This window comes from Cheilinus undulatus, linkage group 21 (assembly GCF_018320785.1).
Source record: "Cheilinus undulatus linkage group 21, ASM1832078v1, whole genome shotgun sequence".
Taxonomy (NCBI): Eukaryota; Metazoa; Chordata; class Actinopteri; order Labriformes; family Labridae; genus Cheilinus; species Cheilinus undulatus.
Window position 1 is genome coordinate 3,738,593 of NC_054885.1, and position 17,186 is coordinate 3,755,778.

General features: G+C 39.2%; 1 protein-coding gene across 1 annotated transcript; it reads right to left on the reverse strand.

Moving 5' to 3' along the window:
* Positions 1-2,934: 2,934 nt before the first annotated feature.
* LOC121529532 (ornithine decarboxylase-like) lies at positions 2,935-14,912 on the reverse strand (the record flags this gene model as incomplete). The annotated part of the gene is made up of 9 exons (XM_041817463.1): positions 2,935-3,195; positions 3,346-3,464; positions 3,721-3,883; positions 5,105-5,188; positions 5,499-5,715; positions 6,484-6,656; positions 9,038-9,211; positions 9,283-9,365; positions 14,903-14,912. Coding segments are annotated over 9 exons (1,284 nt in total), but the record flags the coding sequence as incomplete, so codon positions are not given.
* Positions 14,913-17,186: the final 2,274 nt, after the last annotated feature.

Here is a 17,186-nt window from a genome sequence, read left to right on the forward strand (position 1 = left end):
TCAACGTGAATTCATTAGAAAAAAAAAGTTTAATTTGTACTCCCATTATATATCAAAATAGATAGAACCATCACAACCTATATAGCCACAACATTGAGCCCTATGTTGGGAGAGATATTGAAAAACAACCCTCCACCAGATAGCATTGTCTCACATAGACCTCTGCTTCTCCTTCAGTATTGTCCTACAGTTTTGTGCTATACTTTATCTACTTTTATCCCATTTTTTGCCCTTTGTTTACCCTTTTTTGCATCTTTTTGTCCATTTAAGCAACCTTTTGCCATTAAATACCATCTGTTTCCTTTTTTCCCCCAATTTTTGCCTCTTCTTTTTGTCAAACAGGGCCTTAAGCTCAGCCAACCAGTTCTTGCTGGAAGTGCCCAGAGCCAGAAATAAACACTGGGGAGACCGGGCCTTCTCTGTGGCGGGTCCCTGACTTTGGAATAAGCTACCCCTGGACATGAGAACCATAACCGACTTTGGCCTTTTCAAATCCAGACTTAAAACCTATTTTTTCAAACTGGCTTTTAACATTCAGGCGTGACACATTACTTGTGTTTGTTTTATTGTAGTTTTTATTGGTTTTATATTGTTTTAGTATTCCTTCTGTTTTGATTTTATTGGAAAGCACTTTGGTCACTTTATGTGTTGTAAAGGGCTCTACAACAAAAGTTGATTGATTGATTGATTGATTTTTTTCCCATGTTGTCCTTTTTCACAATTTTTTTGCCACTTTTTTCCCATTTAAGCTATCCTTTGCCATTACATACCACTTGTTTCCTCTCTTTTTTTGCCCATTTTTGCCACTCTTGACTGCTTTTTGCCCATTTTAGTCACTTTCCACTCATTTTTTGCCACTTCTCACCCATTTCTGCTAATTTCTGACCATTTTCCTCCCTATTTTCACCCCTTTTTACCCATTTTTTGCTGCTTTTTGACCATATTGCCAACTTTAACCTATTTTTATTGCTACTTCAAGCTGTTTTTGCCACTTTTGACTTCTTAGATTGTAGCTTTTGCAAAGGTATTTATCAACAGTTTTGCTCTTGGTTGAGGGTTGAGTAACACTGCTCTATAGCAGTGGTTTTCATAGTGTGAGGCGGGCCTCCCCTGGGGGGCGCCACAGAGCTTCAGGGGAGGCGTGGAACCATAAACCAGAACAAAAAGGTGTTTTTTCTTTGCAAACCTCAAAATAGGTTAAAGTTGGCAAAATGGTCAAAAAGCAGCAAAAAATGGGTGAAAAGGGGCAAAAATGGGGAGGAAAAGTGGAAAAATGGTCAGAAAGAAGCGGAAATGGGTGAGAAGTGACAAAAAGAGTGGATGGAAAGTGACTTAAATGGGCAAAAGTGTCAAGAGTGGCAAAAATGGTCAAAAAAAGAGGAAACAAGTGGTATGTAATGGCAAAGGATGGTTAAAATGGACATAAGTGGCAAAAATGGTAACATAAAAAAAACCAATTTGGATAAAAGTGGCAAAAAAATTGTGAAAAAGGAAAGAATTGTGAAAAAGGGAAACAGGTGGTATTAAATGGCAATGGGCAGCTCAAATGGATGAAAAGTGGCAAAAAATTGTAAAAAAACAAAAAGGGGCAAAAAATGAGATACAAGTGGCAAAAATAGGGAAAATGTGGCAAAAAGACGTCACAAAAATTAGCAAAAAAAAATGGGGAAAAAAGGGATATTTAATGATGAAAAGTAGCTTAAATGGGCAAAAAGGTGAAAAGGGGCAAAAATGGGATAAAAGTGGAAAAAATGGGGAGAAAGAAGCAAAAAGAAGTTGTAAAATGGCCAAAAAAATATCAAAAAGGGTATTTAATGGCATTATAACTGAATAACAGGGAAAGGCAGATGTTTAGGGGATTTGCAAACCAAAATTAGACATAAATGTTTGAAATGTTTATTTTTCAGTTTCAATTAGAATCCTTTTTGTGGGTGGGGGTCCACTGAATGTATAATTTCTTCTTAGGGGAGGCTCACTCTCACACTTTGAAAACCCCTGCTCTATAGCATAGTCCCTATAGTAACTATGAGTCTATCCATTTAGCTCCATGCACAGCAGAGGTTCACAAAACAAATCCCCTTTTTTCAGGTTTATGGTTCCGCGCCTCCCCTGAAGCTCTGTGGCGCCCCCCAGGGGAGGCCCGCCTCACACTTTGAAAACCACTGGTGTAGATGATAAGCTCTGTATTTTTCTGCTGAAGCTGTTCTGTTAACTCTGCTTCTGTGAAATACATTTATAACAATGATCTAACAAGTCGGAAAATAGACAACAGAATGTCAGAATGTTGTTGTAGATTTTTACTTTATTAATATGATGGAATCATTTAATCGTGAGCAGAAAGCAGTGAAAACAGAGGAAAATATGATTTTAATATATCATTAATCAAATTAGGCTATGTCTCACTCATATCTTCCTCTACATTTGGTGACGTGAGGTTTAGGCACATTAAATTCTCAAAAAATCATAAACTCAGACAAACAAAGAGATTTATTTCTTTAAAGAAGAGAAAATACAGTCTGTTTCACATGTTTGTATAAGGCTGAACTTGCTGTATGAATCAGATTGACTTCACTTTATATTACCAAAACAAAATCCCCATGTTGGTCTCCATTTGGTAAAATTATATTTTGGCTTTTGTAACAATTTTTGGTAATAGAAATTAGAAATTCCCTAGACTAATACTGGGTTGCTAGGTCTTTGTTGCTGTTGTATTTAAACGTGTCTGTATTGTTTAATTTTATTAGGTTCCTTTTTGGTTTTGTGTCAGTCTTTTTCTCTCTTAAGTTTGGATTTATATTGAAAGAAAATGATATAATAGTGGATTTTACATGTAGTCAAGTTAAATATATAAAGAGGATTTAGCATAGACCCATCATTATAAACTGATCTATTATTAAATCACGATCATTCCCCCTGAACAGGAGTGCTATTGGGTCATGCGTGGATAATGTCGTAGGTGTTGGAAAGGTTTAGGGCTTGCAGTATGTCTGCACTGATAACAGAGTAAATATTAGCTCGTTCAAAGCCATTGAAGTCAGTGGTTAAACTAACAGAGTACGCCCCCATGTGGTCGACCAGAAGCCAGTCCCCAATGTTCAGCTCTGGGTACCAAAGGCTGTCGGTGACTTTGTCCAGGCAGTCACAGGTTGGACCCCAGACCACAGTGGGGTATGTTTTCTCACTGCTATCGACAGTCTGTGCAGAACACAAAAGTTAGGTCATACTAGTTATGATTTTCATCACAAATTCATCAGTTTAAATCATATTTGACATCTTTTTGGATCAAACAGTTAAAGTTAGCCTCTAATAATTATTAGATTAAGCACCAGACAATTTTGGTATTACCCTGGGAAGGTACGGCTCAACAGAAGTGTGGGCAGCGTCGTTGATGAGGCAGCTAAGGGAGCCATACACGCCATCATTAAGGTAGTACATCATCACTTTATCAGGGCTGTTGTCACCGTCTGGAAAAATGAATACAGAATGATGAAAATAATGGAGAGAAAAAAACACAGATAAAAAAACTTTTAGTAGTTTTTTGCATTGTTCATCGGAAAAGTTTGCACACACTGACCCTGAAAGAGAAAAACTGCATAGACAGATAGTGTGGAATTTAGGAGTAAGACTGTTTCCACTAAAGTGAATGCTAAAATTAATCAGTTGGTAGATTATTGAACAGGCAGCAGTCAAACGGCTTTCAGGGACATGTCTATACTTTACTGTAAACTTCTTTCACATCATCTGTGATCACTCTTCTAGCCATGATGTTGGCTGCCAACGTGAAGGCCGATTCCACGTAGTACCGCCCCGGTTCAGCAATAATCTGCACCCCAGAATCAGGTGGAAAGTATTTGTCCAGGGCATCATTGATAACTTCTGTAAACTAGAGATAAATACACAAAAAAGTATAAGTAGCTAGAATCCCATTTCACTAAATACTTCAGATATTTCTCTGACTCTAGCTGGGTTTCCATTACACTTGGAAATGCGCAAAATCGAAATAGCACAATAAAAAACTGGTAATGGAAACACCTAAATTTTGAAAAAAACCTAAAATATCGCTGTAAAGTTTTTACGCTTTCATGAGGAGGTTTTTCAAGCGTTTTGATACAGAAATATATTGCAAATGTGCAATGGAAACACTTTTTCCGCATTTACAAGTCAAGGGACGTGACGTACGGTGTAACATGACCAGTCACTCCGAGACAACATGGCACGGTACATGTAGACAGAAGAAGAGACGAGACTTTTCTTAACATCATTCTTCTACTCTTAGATGTGGCTTTTGCCGTACATACGGACTTTACCTCTGAACTATCATTCGTTACCTTCATCTTTGTTCAAAATTATCAAGGCAACCGCCGTAGATGTAACCAAAACCGTACCGACACGCAACAGGTTTTGAGCATCAAGCTTCCCTGCAGCGGATTCACGCGAGATGAGATTTTACAAGAATTGCAAGGCCTATGCCCAAAACTCCCTTCAATGGAAATGCATTCAAAGCCTAATTGTACTTAATTGAAATTTAAGAAATATCGCTTTTATTTTGTGAAAACTGTAATGGAAACCCAGCTTCTGACAGTGTTTGAAAAGGTATTTTCCCCCTTCCTGATTTCTTATTATTTGCATATCTGTCACACTTCAATGTTTCAGATCATTAAAAAACTGTTAATGTTAGAAGAAGATAACACAAGTACATACAGTATGCTGTTTTAAATTATGTTTGTCAAGGGGAAAAAGGCCTCTGAACCTACATGGCCCCAAAGTCATTGCCTTCTTGTTAAATCATGAATTAACTGTGAATAATCACAGTTTTTGGTAAGCTAAGTTCAAATTCACTATCCACACCCAGACCTGAGTACTGCCAGACCTGTTGAATTCAGAAATCCCTTAAATAGAACCTGTCTGACAAAGAGAAGTAGGCTAAAAGATCTCAAAAAGCAACACATTATGGCGCCATCTAAACAAATTCAAGAACAGATAAACAAAGTCAATAACATCTTTAAGTCTTTTGGTTATATTGGAAAGATAATTATTGATCTGACCAATATCTTGGGATGCATCATCACATTGAACTAGCACTCAGAGTATATCTTTATTTTACCTCTTCAAATTTGACATGGAAGTCCTCTCTCCCAGAGAAGCCTCCACCAATATCCAGGAGACGCATTTCGAAGCCCATCAAATTCTGGAAAACAGTAAAATTTTAGAGAGCCTCAATGCAGTGCTGGACTTGTTTTCTATTAGCTGTATAATTCTGGTTTGGTCATCATAACCAAACATGGGAAGGTCATGCTCTGCATGCATAGAAATGCATGCTTTTTTAAAACGTCATATCTGTTTTCTAATCTCAAGGCCTCCACTACTTTTTTAAGTCAGAGAATTGAAGACATCTCTGCAAGTCGTCTGAACAAGCTTCAATGAATCAAAGGCTGTTGTAGTAGAAATGTAAATACTGCTTTTTTTTTATAATATTCTATGATATGCCGATGACTTACCGCTATGTCGAAGACTTGTCGAGCGTCTGCTATGGCTTGCTTGAACGCCTTACATTCAGTGCATCCGCTTCCAACATGGAAGCTGACCCCAATAACCTCCAAGTCCAGCTCTTCAGCACGTTCCAGCAGCTTTCCCACCGTCTCCATCTTGGCTCCAAACTTCAAATTGAGTCTTAAGAGAGCCTTGGAGTCGTCTACTGCAATGCGGAGTATCAGCCTGAAAAATGATGATCATGAGTTTACACCAGGGTAGTCACAATACCAGGATATGAATATTGATTTGATACCAGTTAAAAATGAATGACAACAATTTCAGTTTCAACACCACATCAACAAAGAATAGAAGTTCAAGGCACCCAATATTTGGGGATTTCTAGAGATGCACAGAAAAAAAATTAGCTGATGCTGCTGTTTGAAATAACAGTTTAGCCGATGGCTGTACAGATGATGTTTGCATTACTTTTTTGGTATAAGGCCCCTATTATTCTCACATATAACTAGAAAGCAGCTTAGACTATGTCTAACAGGGACCTTCTGTCCAGTAAACTTAGTCAGAAGTTCTAGATCGCAGCATTAATTTGATCAGAGACAACAAGATACCTCCACATAAAATCATTATTTGCAGATGGTCGATGTTTGTCGACAGGGCCTATATTGGCAGATACTGATGTTAAACCAAGGTGTCAGTACATCCCTAGTAATTTGTTTCTGTAGATGCTCAACTACATTGGACACAGTTCAGCACCAAAACATGGCCAATGTATTTTAAGCAATTTAGACAGTGTGCAGGAGTTTGTCTGAATTCTGAATGGATTTATTCCTCTTTAGCACACTTAAAATATGAAATAGATGTAGTTTTTTCACGCTCTGGATCTTGAAAATAAATGAAATTGTAACTCTTGAAAAGATGTGGTGCAACAAAAGTGTAGACAATTGTAGTTTATGCTAAATGTTGAAGCAAAAATACCAAATGCTGGTGACTTACTTTGCTTTGGGGTGGCACAGAGAAATCTTGAGGAGTTCATCCTCACTATCAAAAGTCATCATGTTCACTCCGTGAGCGCAGGCGTATTTGATGTGCGACATCGGTTTGGTTGTGTGAGCGTAGATGATTTTTTCTGGTGCCACTCCAAGAGACAGAGCCAGCTGAATCTCACCCTGTTTCAAAAACATGTTTCACTTAAGAAAACTAGGAAGACAAGGAAGAGCTGGATGATATAGACCAAAAATCACATTTCAGTATTTTTTAGCTGAACGGCCAAAGACACGTTATATATCCAGGTGACAAGTAGATATCACAGTACAATGGTTATAAACTCAAATATGATTCTAGTAAAAATCAAACAATACTGAAACCTGTTGATACTAAGAAAGTGGAAATGATCAAAAAGCACTAATACCTTTTGATCTTCACATATTTTTAACCAAAAAGAGGGAGTGCACTGCTTAAATTGCTCAACAACATTGTTGACATTTGGACAAGTGGGTGAAAATTGTAACCTTGCAACGGAAATGGATTGTCCAAATTCCATGTATGTCATCGGGCAAATCCATCTTGCAAAGCTACGGTTTGAAACGATTGTGCCAGTTCTGAAAATATCGTATAGTGTTGTGGCAGTTTATCACAACTGGACCACATTCTTTATTAAAACTGAGGTGGCTTTTACTAAAGGGGCCTTGTCCTGTATACCAGTACACTTGAGCCCAAAGTCTAGTTCATTTTGGTTAGTATGAATGCAAATGAACTGGGCCTGGGTGCAGTTCTCAGGAGCAATTCAAGTGGACTGCGGCACTGTTTGAATGAGATGTGAATACAATCGTCTGGGTACGGGACAGAGTGTTGCATTAGTTATTTTTTGATGTCACTGTAAAAACAAAACTTCTTTCCACGGCACAGCAGTTAGTTCACAATTTGAGTATGTTGCAGTTTGGAGCATGATTGGACCAAAACACTTGATACAAAAAGAAAGGGGCCAAAACAGAAAAATCTTAAACCCTCTTTCCCCGTCATTATGTGTCAATTTTTGCCAATTTTATGGGGAACTTGTGAAATTACTTCATTATCATTGCCATTTATTGCAAGAAGAGGAGATAACTTATTTGAAATATTGATTAAACATTTAAATTTACCCAATTTCACAGTAAAATGGGGTAAAAAAAAGGTATTGATGCATGTCCAATAAGGACTTCAGGACTTTTGACAACATTTCTTTTCAGACACCTAGTTGTGACCCACAGAAAACTGCTTTGCAACCCACTTTTGGGTCCCGACCCACCAGTTGAGAACCACTGTGTTAGATAATAGAATAATTACAATGTAGGAAACAAAGAAGGAGAAAAAAATGGAGGGAGGCAGATTGGTGGTCTCTCCTCTATATCCCAGTATAGATGAATGATATCCCCAAATCCGGTCTCAAATTTGACCCCCTACACTCCTACATCTTCTCCTTCTTTTTGCCCCCCTAACGCACAGAAATGCACACAAACACACCTGCACACACACACCCAAACCCAGACATAGCGATTCAACACCATTAACTTTGGTCATTTCAATGCATTGTCAGTTTCCCATTGTTTCTGTTTTGTACTCTTTCCACTGTTTTCAATTTTTGCACTTACTACTGCAGCATCTTTCCACATTGTAGTTGTTTTGCGTTTCTACTCATCCTGTATCTTGTACTGCTCTCATCACTAAATTAAAAAGAATTATAATGATTTAAAAAAGAATATAAAAAAGATCCATGGTAGCACCTGTCTGCCAAACTAAGGCTTCTGCCAGAGCTGCACACGTCTACTACCTCATTTTGTCTTGTCACTCTGATTGGCCCGTAATCATTGTGACAGACAGAACGTTCACCCAGTCACCTCCTGACAAGTCCTGCCCCTCCCAAACACTGTATGGGAGGTTTCCCTGATGAATGTGAAATACATGCATGCAGTGGATTTATGAAACAGTCGATCTGGGTCTGACGAAGAGCTATGGAAACTCTCGCCAGTCCCACTTATGTTTTTCAAAAGTTTTAAGCATATTTGTTCAATTTAGAAAGTGTGCTGGAGTCTGCCTTCAGTCTTTTAAATGGATTAAAAAATAAACTGCACAATATTGGGTAATTAGGACCTCTTTTTTGTTGCCATGTGAGCAAACAGGTATCAGTATCATTTGAATTATACCTAAATATAAATAATAATATATAGTAAACCAATAATATAAATGCTCTTTAAATAGTATTAGGTAAATTAAATATTAGTCCCCGGTTTGGCAAAAACAGTACAGATAATCTTGTTGTAAATATTGAAGTATTTAAATGTTGATGGTTTTTGCTGTAAACTATCATTTAACTCAGCATTAGGCCTGACATCTTTATTCCCATCTCAAGATGTTAAATCATAATGCAAAAAAATTATACTGCCATACACTATCGGCTTGAAAATATTTCACTTTATCTTAAAAACACCATGTATTGCCCAGCTCCAGAAGGAATGTTAAACAACAAGCTGTCCATGACAAATAGTTGTAGTTAAACTCATTTAGTACCTACTTTGCTTGCACAGTCAAACCCAGTATCCAGAGTGCGCAGCATCTGTACAACAGCTGGTGTGTTGTTGCACTTCACCGCGTAGAAAGGCTTGACTCGTGGGAGGTTAGTGAGCCACTTGAGGTGCCTCTTAAACATAATGTCCAGATTGTTCACGAAGAATGGCTCTTCATTTCCCTGAAAGAGTAAAGTTAACCCTTTATTGTACACCTTGTCACTGAATGAACCTTTAATTTAATGACACCTACCGCTGAAGCAAGCTCTTTGATTTTTAAGTCTATGAACTCCTCAATTGTTCTTCCATCCTCCAAAATGTTGATGTCACATTCCTCTGGGGACAGAACATGCCCCATGGAACCATTTGTCATTTCCAGCACTGCAAGATCAACCAAAAATATGATTAACTTTCCTGCAAAAATACTAACTCTTAGCAGATAAACTTAACCATCCAAGGGCAGATAAGCACTATATTAAATAGCATGAGAATATTTTTTCCTCCTACCATGGTTGACATGTTCCTCCATATTTTGCAGCCCTGAAAATGTAAAGGATCTTTAATTAGTCAGTGTCACAGCAGCATTTCTTTGGAACAAAGCCAGATGTATAGGGAGGAAGTACTCACCAAGTCCAACTAACAGTCAGAGCATCATGCTCATTTTGTTAGTTCAGCTTTTCTCCTCCTACTACTTCAAAACCAACAAAGATATTTACTTAGAAAACCAGTTCTTTGATTTCTGTTTTATTTAGAAAGATCTACATACTCAATAGCCTAAGTCAAACAAGGGAGGTACAAGGCGATCAGACAGCCAGAGGGGGACAGCTGCTGAACATGAACAAATGTGCTGTAAGGTGTTAAAATCTATCACATCCAGCTGTTTGATAACCATTAGTTATCATCTGTTTCCTTCTGCCTGAGAAAACCTCTTAACTTTTAACAAGTCTGATTGGTATTTTCCTGAAGAAGAACTTCCTTTTAGAAACTGACACCTTATGGGAACTCATTTATATTTTGACTTCAGCAGATGAACCAGGAACCAGATTTATTAGATCCAGAAAAATCATATACTAATTAGGGGTCAAATGATTATCCGGGCCAATAAATTTTACTGAACACTGATAAAAATTAACAGATTAAAACGTGTGCTACTTTAGCTCCGCTGCATCACATGTTCTCCTCTATTGCTCCATTTTTATTTGCCACGCCCACAACACCATCTGCTTAGCTAGACGTCACAAGTAATCAATCATTTCTCAAGCTACTTTGAAAAAGTTCATCACTTCCTGTTCTTCCCATTGCTTGCCCTGTGTTGTTTCTTGTGTCATCAGAACTACCGCACTTTTGCTTTATTTTTTTCTCAGTTTTCGATTACCACTGTTATGTAATGGCTGTACATCTAGACAAACATAAGTTAACAAGAACTCTTGCCCTTCAGCACATTAAATGCTAAAGCATTTGCATAATGGTTTGATATCTTATGGGTCTTATGAACTACCTAAAGCTAGTATCAGTATCATACCATCTCTGAAAACCAACCTCGGTTGACTCCAGTTCTAGAAATTGGCAGTAATACCATATCTATGGATATTAAATAATAATAGACCCCTTAAGGCCCCTCCCTGAGCTGCCACCTTAACGTGATGGAGGGGTTTGCGTGTCCCAATGATCCTGGGAGCTATGTTGTCGGGGGCTTCACGCCCCTGGTAGGGTCTCCCAAGGCAAACAGGTCCTGGGTGAGGGACCAGACGAAGCGCAGCTCATAGACCGTATATGGCAGAACGGCAGGAAGGACTCAGATCTCCCTTGCCCGGATGTGGGTCACCGGGGCCCCCTCCTGGAGCCAGGCCTGGGAGTGGGGCTCGATGGTGAGCGCCTAGTGGCTGGGCCGGCACCCATAGGGCCCAGCTGGGCACAGCCCAAAGAGGCAACGTGGGTCCCCCCTCCCATGGACTCACCACCCATAGGAGGGGCCATAGAGGTCAGGTGCGGTGTGAGCTGGGCGGCGGCCGAAGGCGGGGACCTTGGCGGTCCAACCCTCGGCTGCAGAGGCTGGCTCTGCAGACATGGAATGTCACCTCTCTGGTGGGGAAGGAATCTGAGCTTGTGCGTGAGGTTGAGCGGTATTGGCTAGATATAGTTGATCTCACCTCGACACACAGCTTCCACTCTGGAGTTGCACCTGGTGAGAGGCGTAAGCAGGTGTGGGCATACTGATTGCCCCCCGGCTGGCAGCCTGTACATTGAGGTTTACCCCGGTGGACGAGAGGGTAGCCTCCCTCCGCCTCCGGGTGTGGGGACGGGTCCTGACTGTTGTTTGTGCATATGTACCGAACAGCAGCTCAGAGTACCCACCCTTTTTGGAGTCGCTGGAGGGGGTGCTGGAGAGTGCTCCTTCCGGGGACTCCATCATCCAGCTGGGAGACCTCAATGCTCATGTGGGCAACGACAGTGAGACCTGGAAGGGGGTGATTGGGAGGAACAGTCCCCCTGATCTGAACCCGAGTGGTGTTCTGTTGCTGGACCTCTGTGCTCGTCATGAGATGTCTATAACGAACACCATGTTCAAGCATAAGAGTGTCCATATGTGCACTTGGCACCAGGACACCCTAGGTCGCAGTTTGATGATCGATTTTGTAGTCGTATCATCAGACTTGCGGCCACATGTCAAACAAGGGGCCAGGAACATTCACATTAGGGTAATACATTTTGATTAACATTTGATCCTGGCTGCTCTTGTTTCAAAAGTGGAGATTTAAATAATCACAATGCACACACAGTGTGCTTAATGCCTCTATTAATGATAAGACTAACCTGTTGTTTCTACAGTGACTGAATCTGAGTGCAAAGTAAATGTTATTCAAAGACATACAGACAAAAGACGTCACAGTCTTACTTCTACATTTCTACATTTCTACATTTGTAGGTGGCACGTCTTTATCTAGTCTTTTTGTTCTAGCTATATTTATTGAATGTTAGTCTCCCCAAGGCCTGCTGTTATTTTCTGTTACTCACTAAATAATCTTTATACTGTTATGAAACAGTTGTCTAGTTCTCTAACATCTACGCTAACAAATTGCCCACCTAAAAGTGTGTACAGCTAACCCTCATTTTGACAGGAGTCCTGAAGCCATAGAAATGGCTTTGCAGCCCTTTTCAGCGTAACACATTTGTTTCTTATCTGTTCTTAAATTTCTAAAGATTTCAGCAGCATTTGAGATCTTTTAGCTACTACTACTTCAAGACATGGCATGACTAGCAAGACCATGTGTCTAATGCTGACATGCTCAGGAGAGTGGATATAGGAAGGATCAGCTGTCTGCTTATTCAGCTTATTACCTAATTTATGCTGAAATAGTTCTTTTTATGTCTGTTATTAAACTATATTTTTATTATCTGTTGTGTTAAATGAGCTACTTAAATAACGTGAATTAATTTCTGGCTTAAGTTCACACTCTACAAAGGTAAACACTGTTTATCCCTTATTTGTCTGTTTTTTATGTTTTTTTTTTGTAAATAAAATCAATACAAACTGAAGTTTCCTGTATCTGCAGCTTCTGATTGGAGTTATATTGAATACTGAACAAATAACAATCACTGCCTTCTAGAGGTGTAACGATTCATCGATGTTTATCGATATATTGATCGGTTGATTGATGATCCAATGAGATTTGGAAAGTCAAAACATCTATCTACAGGTACATCTCACTATAACATCATATGCCGCATATTTACCCTCATTTAAATCTCATAAGAAGAATAAACTACAAAACTGAACTATCTTCCACATTAACAGGCCCCTGTGTAAAGTATGAAGGGCTGATATAGGGCAGAAATGTATGTTGAAGTCCACATGTGTGTAAATAAGTTTAAGAAAAAAATGTAAAATGGGAACAGAGGCCAAACATTTTGGTCATTATTATAAAGGGTTGCATAAAAAGTCCATATAGGTGCTTTGGAGTGATCTGAGGATATGACGACATTAAATGTTTGGCAATGATAATGTTGACTGTTTTAAATCAACATGTTTTAACACAAATGTTCATAGTTGTGTTCCTAATTTAAAGGTAATCAGGGGTAATCAGGTCTTTGTTGTTTTTGTTAAAGAGATATTTTTATTAAATACAGAGACACATCTATAATTTAATTGCAGAGACACTTTTTCTGTAACTGTGAATTTTTTGCATAAAATCACCTGATATCGATCCTGGGCCCCTGTATCAAATCAAATCAAAATCGTGTCGTGGCAGATTTTTTTGATATCAGAAAATATCGTATCGTTGTCCAAAATATTCTAATTTAGGAAACTCGCAGGTCCTTTCTTTCTCTTTAACAGCAACACCCGGGGAACTGTTACTGGTGCCACATTGGCACAATACCACCATTGCAGTTAAAAATGACATCCACTTCGAGCAATGCTCGCCAGAAAGTATGTTTTCATGACGTCAGAGCTTTTAGTGCTGGGGGGTGGCACGAAATTTGCTGGAGGCAGCCGGCGACCTTATATTTTAAAATCTTGAACACACAGCACAAGCTCAAAGTCCTTATTCATTCACTCAGACAATTACGCACTACACCATTTGTTCTAGCAGCATTGATAAAATGATCATGATATATAGCCTATGCTGACACAGGGCTAATAAATGTAGATTTACGTTGTTCATGGTTGATCCAATGTCGAAGTTGGAGATTTAAATAATCACAATGTAAACAAAGTATGCACAGTGCCTCTATTGATGATGTGACTATCCTGTTGTTTCAACTATAACTAGATCTCAGAGTGCTTTTCATCTCTCACTCTCACCATGTCCTACTTCTACATCACTAATCTATCCTGTTATTTCTCACAATACAGGGGGAAAAAATGTGAATTACACTATTTGTTCTTACAGCAATGGTAAAATGATCATGATCTATAGCCTACACTGATACTAGGCTAATAAATGTTGACACTAACATTCCTCTTAAAGTACACATACACCGCATTCCAAATCATTATGCAAATGACATTTTTCTCTGATTTTCCTAAATAGTTGATGAAAATGACAGTATAATTTTTAAGTCATCAACTGTAAGAGCATAATTAAAATTTTATTGAACAAACCTCCCAATGATAACTATTATTTTTTCAAAAATAAAGAAAACTCAAAATGCACTGTTCCACATTATTCTGTTTCAAACATTTTATTGGTTGTAAAGAACTGAAAATGGTCATTTGTTGAATTTGCAGCATTAGGAGGTCATATTTATTGAAATCAAAGCTATTTCAATCAAAAACATCTTAACAGGCCAAGTTCCATGTTAACGTAGGAGCCCTTCTTTGATATCACCTTCACTATTCTTGCATCCATTGAACTTGTGAGTTTTTGGAGAGTTTCTGCTGGAATGTCTTTGCAGGATGTCAGAATATCCTCCCAGAGCTGCTGTTTTGATGTGAACTTCCTCCCACCCTCATAGATCTTTAGCTTGAGGATGCTCCAAAGGTTCTCAACAGGGTTGAGGTCAGGGGAGGATGGGGGCCATACCATGAGTTTCTCTCCTTTTTATGCGCATAGCAGCCAATGACACAGTGGGATTCTTTGCAGCATGAGATGGTGCATTGTCATGCATGAAGATCATTTTGCTACAGAAGGCACGGTTCTTCTTTTTGTACCATGGAAGAAAGTGGTCAGTCAGAAACTCTATATACTTTGCCGAGGTCATTTTCACACCTTCAGGGACCCTAAAGTGGTCTACCAGCTCTCTCCCCGTGACTCCGCCCCCTCCTTGCTGACGTCACAGCCTTGTTGGGACATGGTGGCCATCCACCAACCATCCACTACTCCTCCATCTGGACCATCCAGGATTGCATGGCACTCATCAGTCAACAAGACTGTTTGAAAATGAGTCTTCATGTATTTCTGGGCCCACTGCAACCGTTTCTGCTTGTGAGCATTGGTTAGGGGGGGCTGAATAGTAGGTTTATATACGACTGCAAGCCTCTGGAGGATCCCACACTTTGAGGTTGGTGGGACTCCAGAGGCACCAGCAGCTTCAAATACCTGTTTGCTGCTTTGTAATGGCATTTTAGCATCTGCTCTCTTAATCTGATGAATTTGTCTGTCAGAAACCTTCCTCATTATGCCTTTATCTGCATGAACCTGTCTGTGCTCTGAATTATCCACAAATTTCTTCACAGTATGATGATCACACTAAATTTTTCATGAAATATTTAATGTTTTCACACCTTGTCCAAGGCATCACACTAATTGAGGCTTTTCAGCAGCAGAGATCCTTTTTCTTTCCCATATTGCTGAAACCTGTGGCCTGCTTAATGTTGTGGAACATCCTTCTTAAGTAGTTTTCCTTTAATTGGGCTCACCTGGCAAACTAATGATCACAGGTGTCTGAGATTGATTTCAGTGATCCAAAGAGCCCTGAGACACAAAACCATCAATGAGTTTAACTGAAAAACTAAAAATTGAATGTTTATGACACTAAAATCCAGCTTGCATAATAATTTTAAAGCGGTGTACTAACCACACGCGTTAAACTTGTAAAGCAGATGGATACGCCTGTTTCCGTGTTTCTCACTGGTGAATCCATCTTGCAAAGCTCCTGTCTGATCAACGATGAGGGGCAGTGCTTTTGGGTGCGGCAGAGTCGTGATGTAAGCAAGCAGCAACAAGAGGCCGGTTCAATTATGGCGGAATACATTAGCATGGATGCTGCTAAAGCACCAGTTTTATCAGGACTTGACATTTCTTTGTTAAAAGAACAAAGAACAGCAGTGAGTTTTTTTCTTTTCAAAACGACAAAGTCGTGTACTGACATGTCTACAGTCGCCATGTTTCGCGTTACGCTGTCCTATATGGAGCTTACACCTTGATAGGGGCGTACCTCGCTAGCAGCCATGTCACGTGTTTTGTCGATTTGATTGGCCCGTTGTGACGGCCTGCCCTGAGTTTGGTTGGTTTGGTTTCCTGGTTCAGCAGTCACAAGGATTATCAGTGGATTGAGTAGTTAACTATGCACACCTGTGTTAATCAGGCCTCAGCTTATTTAAGTAGCTTCCACGCGAACATCTCTCTCCCCTCTATCCCTCCCAGGCTTCCACCAGTTGGTTGAGTTTTGTTTGCACTCGACAACACTCCACACACATCACACACATTCATAACTGATCTTACAGACTTACATAATTATGATGATCTTAACTTTAATTTGTAATAAAATAACTTCTTTTAAAACTTGTTTCATGTATCGCGAAATATCGCATTATATATGTGTATCAATATTTTCTTACACCCAGGGTTTTTTCTAGGGTTGTTCCAATACAATTTTGTCCCTCCCAATACGATATCGGCTGATACCGATACTGATCCGATACCAGTCTGAACTATCTGAAATGACTGTTCAGACTCACAAATTATTTAGACCTATATTTGACTCAGAACATGGCTCAACTATTAGAATTGTAAACGTACAGCATCTCTGTGCCCTAAAGCTGTTTTCCTGCTGATTATTGAGTTTTGCTGCTAAATATTAAAATAATAATACAGGGCGCTGCATCACAGGTTCTCTCTTTCTCTCTCTCTTTTTATTTAAATAAGAACTTTAGTGCACTTTTCCAAATACAATATAAAACGTACAACTCGCAGATTAACAATTGCTGTTTACAGATATGTACTAAATGTATACAGTTAGGGTTACGGAACAGCCTGCTATTGGCTGACGGACATTCAGAGAGAAACAATATGGTGGTCAGCATTTGAGCTAGCGGTAATAAATGATCGTAAATGGATTAAAATGGATAAAAAGTTGTTCAATATTGGGTTTACTAGTGTGGATTTAATCATTAAAGTCCCCAAAAACACACACGAGTTCCAGGCTCGCTGAAAACGTTGCTGCATGGGATTCAAAGGCATCAAAAGCCTGAATGGGAAAACACAATGGCTAGACTCAAGAGGAAAACAAGAGGCAACGATTTATGGTCGCCTCTTTAAGTGGACAATTAGTCAGTTGTTATGGACATAAAATTAAAAATTCATTGAAGAAAGACTAAAAAAGCTTTTTGATGTCAATAACAGCTTTTTAGGCACAACACTTTTATCATTAAAACCTTTATCAGGTCAGACCAGGAAACCGTTCAAAATTAATGCACAAACTTATGAAAAGAAA